The sequence below is a fragment of the Limulus polyphemus genome, unplaced genomic scaffold (assembly GCF_000517525.1).
Source record: "Limulus polyphemus unplaced genomic scaffold, Limulus_polyphemus-2.1.2 Scaffold1824, whole genome shotgun sequence".
Lineage (NCBI taxonomy): Eukaryota > Metazoa > Arthropoda > Merostomata > Xiphosura > Limulidae > Limulus > Limulus polyphemus.
Window position 1 is genome coordinate 102,062 of NW_013667434.1, and position 10,204 is coordinate 112,265.

Sequence of the window (10,204 nt, forward strand, 5' to 3'; positions counted from 1 at the left end):
AAATATAAGCATCACCATCTTTTAATATAATTTAGATAGTAATGAAATATAAGCATAACCATCTTTTAATATAATTTAGATAGTAATGAAATATAAGCATAACCATCTTTTAATATAATTTAGATAGTAATGAAATATAAGCATAACCATCTTTTTAATATAATTTAGATAGTAATGAAATATAAACATCACCATCTTTTTAATATAATTTAGATAGTAATGAAATATAAGCATAACCATCTTTTAATATAATTTAGATAGTAATGAAATATAAGCATAACCATCTTTTAATATAATTTAGATAGTAATGAAATATAATCATAACCATCTTTTAATATAATTTAGATAGTAATGAAATATAAGCATAACTATCTTTTAATATAATTTAGATAGTAATGAAATATAAGCATAACCATCTTTTAATATAATTTAGATAGTAATAAAATATAAACATAACCATCTTTTAAAATAAATTTATTATGATCATTATTCATTACAATGTTGGCTTTTTGCCCCATAGAGTTTCAGATAATGCGTGAAAATGTCACTAATCAATAAACCTATAAACATCTGGTTATATTCTCTAGACATTTTCGAAAGAAAAGGCTTAAAGCTTAAGGTTTGGGGCAGATTTTTTCAGGGCCAGTGGAGTTACTGCAAAAATGTTTTTTTATCTAGTTATTATAGAGGCTATGTTGTTGTCACAGACTAGTTATACATAATCAGTCCTGGAGTATGTTTTTATATTATTCCATACAATATAAAGTACAATGTAGAAGTAAGTTTAACCAATCATGGAGTATGTTTTTTATATTATTCTATATGATATCAAGTACAATGTAGAAGTAAGTTTAATCAATCATGGAGTATGTTTTTATATTATTCTATGTGATATAAAGTACAATGTAAAAGGAAGTTTATAAGACATATTTCATTTTCTTATGTTAATATAATCATTAATATAACACTAAAATTTGTAAGTATCAGTATTGATCTTTTCATGATGTCTGAAAAACACGTAGGTTCAATAAGTTTTGATAAAAGAGGATAAAAACCCTATAACCCAAGCACTTTTGAAAGGTAGACCTTTCTTCTTCAGGAGCAGAGTTTGCCTTTGAAGAAGAAAGGTCTACCTTTCAAAAGTACCTGGTTTATAGAGTTTTTATCAGTTTATTGATGTTGGTATTGTTTATCAAAAAGTAGTTAGTATACTTACATTTGTAATTGACACAGTTAAAATACTGATTCTTGGAAAGTAAGAGGGGTGGTGTTATGAACATAACATGCACACAGGTAGAAAAGGTAGACTTGTAGTTTATTTAGCACCAAAGAATAAAGTTACACAAATTATAAATGGCGTATAACACAAAGTAACACCTTATTCAACATTAAAGAATCCAGTTTTGCAATTATAAATTGGAAAGATAATGCAATATAAAAAAACGACAACAATAAATTTACACTTTATTTAACACAAAAGTAGCACAGGAGCTGATGGCATGTGCTGCCAGCCAGTTGGACTCCCTCTGGTTGGCAGTTGAAATTATGGACTGTGGCAGAAATCTTTGGCATAACTCGAAAATAAAGAAACAAATATATTGTGAGCAAATTTGGTGGTAATTGGAATAGAACCTGAGGCATTTAAATCATGAGACAAATCCCCTCCCCCATCCCAGTCACTTAACTTGAATTAATTAAAAACACTTATGCTAATAATTGGGTTTTGATACTCATGGTGGGCAGAGCTTCGATAGCTTATTATGTAGCTTTGAGCCTAACAACAAACATAACTTCAGTATTTTGATCAGTAGTTGTATTAATCAAAAATAGTAATAATCAGGAACCATAATTTAAATTAGTTGCTTATTTCTGTGAGCCATGACACTAATTGATTAAGCTAAACAAACTTGAATTAAGTAAAAATTAATAATATTTGGAAACACAAGTTGGGTATTTTTATTACATTAATTGATTTAATTGGTGCTCACAGTTAATTGAAGCTAATCACCCAAGCTTGACTTGTATATGTATGTACTTTGTTTTTAGATATTCCTGTGGTTATGATCATCATTTCTTTTAGGCAGTGACATCAGGAACCATTTCTAAAGGTCATTTGTACAAAAGTGTAGAAAAAAATTAATGTTATGTTCTTGTAACTTAGTTTTGTTTTTTAACAAAGCCTACTTTGATAATTTTGTAACAGTAATTGATTAACCTTAAAATCTGTGATTTTTCATAACTTACTTTCATATTTACTTTTGTACATTGATTGTAGGGTAACTTGAAAAACTGACTTATATTATTACATGAGCTATTACCATATATATGGTAAAAGACTTAATGGGTAGCATGTTGAGTGATACATGCTAATGAATGCTATTGTCTTTATTCCAAGAATTTTTAAACTCCCAGTGTGTGCTAATGTATTAAAAGATTTTAAAAAGCCAAATAGGTGGTGAAAATGTTACAATTTTAAGTTTGTTTTGTTGTAGAGAGGAAGGAATTAAAAGCTCTATGATTTGAATGTTATGTCAGTTGAGTGAATCCTGCCCTGAGAGCAAAACTAGATTAGTAATTATAGAACTTTTACATAAATTCCAAATTTAGTTAAAAGCTATTATTGATATATGCAAATATAATTGGCATCAGAACATAGTAATTAATGTTATGTGTGTTTTAATGTCTTACTTTCAAAAGGAAGTATTTTTATTATTCTCAATCTTCATCTCTGTGTATGATGTAATCCTTCTTTGTTCTGAATATCTGAAATGTGTTTCTCTTATTTATTTTATAAATTTTGTAGTCTAATGAAAATTTTATACCTTATAAAGCAATCAAACCTAAGAAGAGGGTGTTCTGTAAATATTTAAAAGGTATTGATGTGTGTTTTATTTCATCAGGTACTACATTTGTAGTCAGATAGTAAGGGTACACAGAATAAGATTTCTAATGGTGTCATGGCATCATATCTGCAAATGAAAGATTTCAGCAACACTATGTTTGGTGAATTGTAAGGCTTAGCTAAACAGAATTTTCACAACTTTTAAAATATCAAGTATTTTTATTTATATACATGTCAGGCCTGCGTGTTGGAGTTGATGCTTGTTTTTCTGTTTGGTTGACTAAAAAGTAAAATGCTTTATATAAAGAGACAGTTTTACAGTAAGAGAATAAAATTTTGTGAAACACTTAATTTTGTACTTTCAGTCTTTCCATAAATGTGTTTTGACTGTATAATTTGAAAGAAAGAACTGACTTTGTCTCAGGTACTCTCTTGCACTGGTTGATGCTGTACTTTGTACTTTACAGTCAGTTTATAAACAATTAGTACTTTCTGGACCCTTTCTCAAAGTTTAGGTTTTTTTTATGACTTAAAATTAAGTGTGCAATCATTTTTAATTTTGTAAATTTACCCTGTAATGTTTTCAATTGTATATTCTGTGGTTTTCATACAAATCATGAAATTTCTTAAATTTCTTCCTGTCATGAATATTTTGCTGGTGTATTAACTTTGAAAGAGAGCCTATGGGAGACTTAGAAAATGTTTCATTTTCTTTAATTTATTCATGCCAGTCTGTCATATTCTGTTAAAATTGTGACATAGCATGTGAAAAATGAAGCGTGGAATTTCTAGAATTTCTTCAATCTGAATGGCTGTTATTTTTTCAACAGTAGTAAAATACATTTTAACTAAAATAATTTTATGTTAAATATAACATTTTTGTTCCTTTTTCATTCTTTTCCCCTCCAGTGGCTCAGCAGTAATTTTGCTGCTAACTATAACTTTCCTTTTAAATTTATAAACAATTTTTGGGGAAGAAAACTGTTAAATGTAAAAAAAAAATATTTTTAATAATATGAAGAAAATTTTGAACAACATATATTTTTTTAGATTTTGAAAGTGTTTGATGACACTTTTAACAAACAATGTCCATGTAGTTAATAATTATTGATTAAACGGCTTTGTATATGTTGTAGAACTTGTTTAGAAAACTATGAAAAGTTCTGGTATATGTAGATTATTCAGTGATGTAATTGTAATATCAGATGCAATATTTGTTCCAGGAGAAGCCAAGGATGTTGATTATAAGGAAGAGATGGATCAACCTCCAGAAGATTTTCAAGTTTCACCATCACGAGGCCAGTTTCCAAACTTTCCAGACTATGAAAGTCCTTTATCTGTTTGTGATGAAACTTCAGCAAAATGCTTAAACCAAAAAGCAGGTAATTTTTTTAACGTCTCTTAAACTAGATTCAAGTTACTTTCTGGCATAAATTTAAAAAGAAATATATGTTTGAGATCTATGACAAAAAAAAAATCAACTAAAAATATGTGTGTATACATCTCATATATTTTTTTGTGATACCAAACAAAATGGTTGTCTTCTTATTTCTTATAACTTCTCACTGGCTGATGGGGTAGGAGACGGTTTCCAAATATGTTTCTATAGGATAAGGACAGGAAATATAATGTTATACTGCACTTTAAAATCAAACACAATCCTTGGATTATCTATGTCAATAAGTATTCCAAATAAAAAATAAACCCAGAGAAACCCCAATTTGTGCACTTATGTTTGTCACACCTTAAAAAGGTCAGACACAGGATCAAACTGGAACAAGTTTCATTAGACAGCCATTGCTATATACATCCTTTACATAAGCCAAAGGATTAGTACATGTTTACAATCTTTTTACATCCACTTTGCAGGATGTCATTAACTACATACAGAACACTTACATGAAAGTTTAGAAAAATTGCATAAACTTACCATGGTACAGATATATTCTAAACTAGTTATGGAAGGGTTAAACAATCAGTTATTAGAACTACGACACTTCAAGTAATGTGGCTAGCTGGTTTAGATTCTTTGGGAATGTTTTTTGCTCACCACTAGCCTTGATACTCCCTCATGTTTAATGTGGTATAGCTGTGCTGTAGCATTCCAAAAGCATGTGACAAATCTCCACCAATAGAAGCATGACACACTCTCCTGATGCAGCTGTCTTCCCCTGGATTACAAAGTATAACCTCACTCCTTGATTTGGCACTCAAGTGATTAGACTTTTTGCTCACTGCATTTGAGTTTTCAAATTTTGTTACTTTGTACTTTGTTTCTGCTCTTAATTTTTGCACTAAAATTTGCAATTTCGATAATCTAACAGCAGTTCAGTATGAATTGACTTTGTTTGTGAAAATGTTTTTTTCTCTCTCTTTCGTCAACAACTTGTTTGCCACCAAGACTTTTTGTCTTGGTGTATTTATCCATTCAAAATTTAGTGATGAATTTGCAGTTTATTGTCATGACAACTTCAACTGCTATCACTGCCATAGTTCAACTACCTGCTTCTGTGACCACAGTTGTGATGTTATTGACAGAGGAGGTTTTGGCACTCACCCACCAGAAAATAGTCATTCATCAGGCTGGGGGCTCTCCTGACTCAAACCAGTCCTACTCTACACTGAGGATGCTGGACAGGAGGATGAAGACATTGACAGTCTTTTCCCTCCTCCTTCAGTCTCTTTTAGCTGCAGTTGATGCACCTAGACCTTCATCAGATATTCTGAACTTGGTATGTTATATTTTGTCTTTATCCCCAGTGTCATATGACCCATCTCTTCCTTCTCTTCCATTCACCTTTTGTCCAAGGCTATCCTGTTCTTGATTGTTTTCCATATTGGCACGTTTGTTTTTCTTGGCCCTGTCCCTTCACACATGGCTCCTGTGTTGTTGGGATCTGTTGGGAAAAGATCATTTTCTGATGTGAGTACATTTGCCTCTCATGTTGCTTAGAGATTTGCACATGGCACCCATTTTGTGTTAGTCCCTTTTTTGGGGGGGTATCCCCGAGTCCTTGGAGTCTTGTGTGGATTCAGCATGTTTCCATTCTTCCCTATCCTCCCTGGCTACTCACCTGTTTTAATCCTCCCCTGCTTCTATACCTGTATACCATCCCTCCTTTCCTGCAACCTTATCTGTTCCTTTTGCTCAGGTTTTGGATGCAAATCATCATAGTATCACTGCTTACCCATCTGCCACCAGTGGTGTTGGCACAAGACTGGTAGGGGCCGAGCTGTACAATTCTGTCCATGTGTGAAGAACCTTCACTACAGATTCGTGGGCTTTGTTTTCATCATTACATGGATAACTGGCTTCTTCGTTAACAGTTTCTTCACAGAGAAGCTGTACAGGTGAGTTGGCTGATCAAGCTAGAGAAGTTCGTCCTGTCACTGACACAATATCTTTTCATTATGTGGTCCTTTTCAACTCCTACCTCAATTGTGCCGAGCCTTCTCCAGTTTGGTTACAGTCTATGGAGCTGGCAGTTGAGAAAGCACAATCCTCTCCTCTCTACCGTGTGGGAGATTATTGCTTTTGGGGACTTAATCATTCTTGGAAGCCCTTATTCCTCTGGGTTGAGCCCACATGAGAGCTCTTCAGTGGGCTTTGTAGAATCAGTGGAACCTTGCCAGGGATACCCTGGATTCCCCTATTGACCTTCCTCCCTCTCTTATAAACAATTTTGCTTCATGGCTAAACAGAGACAACACCATGACTGGAGTTTCTCTTCCACCTCCCAGACCAGACTTACACCTTTTAACAGATGCCTCACTGACAGGTACTCTCAGTTTGGTTTGCCCCAATTGGATGTATTTGTCACCCATCGGAACACCAACTCCCTCTCTTTTGGTCATTAGTTCTACATACCTCAGCACTGCCAGTAGATCCTTTCAGCCAGTATTGGAAGGATCATTACATTTATGCATGTTCTCTCATCCATCTACTTCCCAGAGTCTTATCCAACATTCAACCCATTCCAGGTTGAGTCCTTTGCTATACTGGCCTTCTCAGACTTGGTTCCCAAAATTACAGCCTGTACAGTTGTCATCACCATTATCTCTTTTTTTTGTCCAGTCCCTTTGCAAGAAGGTCTGGTCTTTCCACACGGGTAGCATCCAGTATTTCCCAATTGGTCCATCCTTCCTCATTATCCATGTATCAATGCAAATGGCATGTTTTTTGCCATTGATTACTCCATTGTGGCCTCATTCTTTCTTGCCCCACAATCCTTCACCTTTCCGGGTTCTTCACATGGCTGTCTGACAATGATTTTTCTGTGTCAACCATTGCTGGCTACCAGGTGGCCTTGTCCTCTATCTTCTGTTTTCCAAATTCTGCCATATATTTTCCTCTCCTGTCAACTCCCTTTTGTTTCATCCCTCTCTTCCACCAGACTGGAATCTGAATGTAGACCTACATGTACTCACCCTTTCCTCATTTGAGTCTTTGGCAGGTTATTCTCTGTACCACCTTTCCTTGAAAACCTATTTCAGCATCTTTTTAGCCTGTTGGCATTGTCGTTCAGATGTGTTATGCTATCAGTGTCTCACATATTATTTACCAGAGCACCTACATCATCCTCTACCCTGATAGGGTCTTTTTTCCCAAGACCTTGGCAGCTTATAAAGGTAATTTTGCATTGACCCCCTATTTCCCTACCCTCTTTCTCATTTGGATTCCCTTTCCCGATCTGGATTGACTCCTGTGTCCAGTCTGAACTTTACAATGTTATGTGGCATGCACAGCTTCCTTCTGCGATTCCCATTCCTAAATTTTGTATTCACTGAAATCCATCCATGTCCAGAGATCCTTCCCCAATTACCCTTACATGTTGGATTCGCCAACTTATCAATTTGGCTTATTCCTCATTATCCTTACATGACCGTCACCTTTTCCAGGTTTACTCTCACTAAATCCGTCATCTCACCATGTCCCTGGCTGCTCGTTTTCATCATCCATTGGAAGAGATCATCCGGGCTGACATATGGACCACTCCTTATACTTTCATTTCTCATTATGTACAACATTTAGCCATCTTCTTCTCCAACTGGATTTTGTCTGCTTCTTGTTGCAGTCTTACACCATTACGGTGCAGCTATAAGTGGGTAAGTTTACTTTTTACTTTTCAATATTTTTATTACAGGGTTTTTTCTGTTGCATCTTGTTGGATCCCACTCAGTGGTGAATGATCTATCCAGGTATACTAATTCTTAAATCCACACTGTACAGCCAATATGTTTATTAACACCCACTGTTGAGATGGGGTGATCCATAAGACTGCTTGTAGAATCTTCCTAGTAGGGTTTTGCATCATAAAAATGTATATTCTGGACTGCACACTAGTGTGACAAAGCAAAAGGGGATTGCTGCCCGTCCCTGCTGCTCCTTCGATTCAATAATTCGGGAGTGGTCTGATTTTAAAAATTAGGTTTTATGGTCACTCATTGCACTATTTCTGGACTCTCTAATGCATTCTCCCCTTTCTTCCATTGGAGTATGGGCGTCCTTACCATTTATTGGCTCCTAGCTGCTGAGGTTATGGGCCATGGAGACTTTCTCCTGAGTGTGCTCAATACCTCTCAGTTAAGAGTAGTGCAGTTATATTCTCTCAGTGTAGATGATGTAGAACCCCTCCTCCTACTGCGGACCAGACATAGAATACCTGATGCTGCATGGTCATGGACTGGAGATGATCCACCAAAATGCAGTTCACTGTCTGGCTGGGACCATCATCTCACTGCTGCATGGATGTTGGTTCCCAGTGGTATGATGTTCGATTATAGCTGGACCAGCCTACATAAGTCTTTGTGTGAGTGGGCTGGGACCCTCTTCCTACCACAGATTTGACAGTACATTCCCAGTGCCACATGGTTTTGGATTAGGTTGAACCTCCACAGTGAATTCCACCTTCCTACCATTGTTCGGATGTCTGTTGCTGGGAGGTACAGGTGTTGGTCGTGTTGGATATGCACACACAGTGACTTGGGTTCTCTTTCTCTTTTAGTTTCTGTGTCTGATATGAATGGTAGAGAACTTCCTTCCTACTGGTTTTGGATGGAGTTGATCTCCTGGTTACAATCTGACACACCTTAGCCATTCTACACCTTCCTCCTTCTAGGGACTGGACAAACCATTCCTAGTTCCTTTGGTTTTGGACTGGAGTTGACCTTCCATTTACAATTCGAATTCAGATGGTTTGGAACCCTTCTCTTACTAGGGACGGGAGGTTCCTTTCCCAGTTCCAATGGTTTGTGGCTGGAGTTGATCTTCCGACTATACCTGGGACATGTATAACTAATTCTCATATGTGCATCTTTGCTTCCACTTTTGTGACTTTTTCATATATCAAGGGAAAAGAATATACTTGGTTTAGATGTGGTGCAATCTCCAGTGAGTGTGTTTCTCTTCACAGAATTATCACACTCCATGGGTGTCTATTTGGATGCATTCTGAAGGGGGCTCATCTAAGTCAATTTACACTGGTCCCTCCACCAGATCAATGTGGGATTCTAGCTATTATGTGAGAAGAGGTAAGGTATCATATTGGAAGTTATAATTTTCACACAAAAAATGTATTTCCAATAGATTCTTATCCCCTCTCACACTTCCCACCTTTTCTTTCCACTTCCAGTGTTTTGTTATTGGTGTTGAATCTAAAAAAAACGTTAGTCTGTAATCCAGGGGGAGAGAGCTGTGCTGGGAGAGTTTGTCGCATGCCTTTTGCATGCTACAGTGCAGCTGTACCACATTAAATACATGGGGGTAGGTAGGAGTATCAAGGCTAGTGGTGATTGAAAAATAGAGCATATAGAGGGCAGCATTAATCAATAAAAGCTATTATGTGAGTAGAGGTAAGTAACTATAGAAATACATTTTCTGTGTAAGAAACATTCTAATATAATAGTGGTATCTCTTTCTTAGTATTAGAGCTGTTCCTTATCCAACAGTGAACCAACTTTTTAATTCTTGTATTAACCCTATCACCCTGGGTACCCTTTACTGTGCATGATGCAAGGTTTTAGTGTCTTACATTCAAAATTTTATCAAACCACTTTTTATTTATCTTATACCAATTAGAATAGCATAAAATCTTAGCTAATAATCCATAGTATATGTTTTAAGTTCTTAATTCTACAAGGCAATATTTAAAAAAAATCCTGAATTTCCACTTGTGTGACCCACATAACACATTTTCTCTTAGCATGTCATCATCCCTATTTTATCCATCACCCCTTGAATAAGTATGAAATTTAATATAAATTACTCACTATCAAATCATCATTTCTCAAACAAACCATAATTTTTATAGTTTTCAATTTTGTTTGGTTACAGAGCTATCGAATAGAAAATCACACCCCTCC

At 35.3% G+C, this 10,204-nt stretch overlaps 1 protein-coding gene across 3 annotated transcripts in view; it reads left to right on the forward strand.

Moving 5' to 3' along the window:
* LOC106465062 overlaps positions 1-10,204 on the forward strand; it is a 134,332-nt gene that overhangs the window by 96,557 nt on the left and 27,571 nt on the right. For all 3 annotated transcript variants that reach the window (XM_022392876.1, XM_013925259.2, XM_013925258.2), the window contains exon 5: positions 4,066-4,224. In XM_022392876.1, the coding sequence (XP_022248584.1) occupies positions 4,066-4,224 (159 nt within the window). The remainder of the gene's footprint in view (positions 1-4,065; positions 4,225-10,204) is intronic.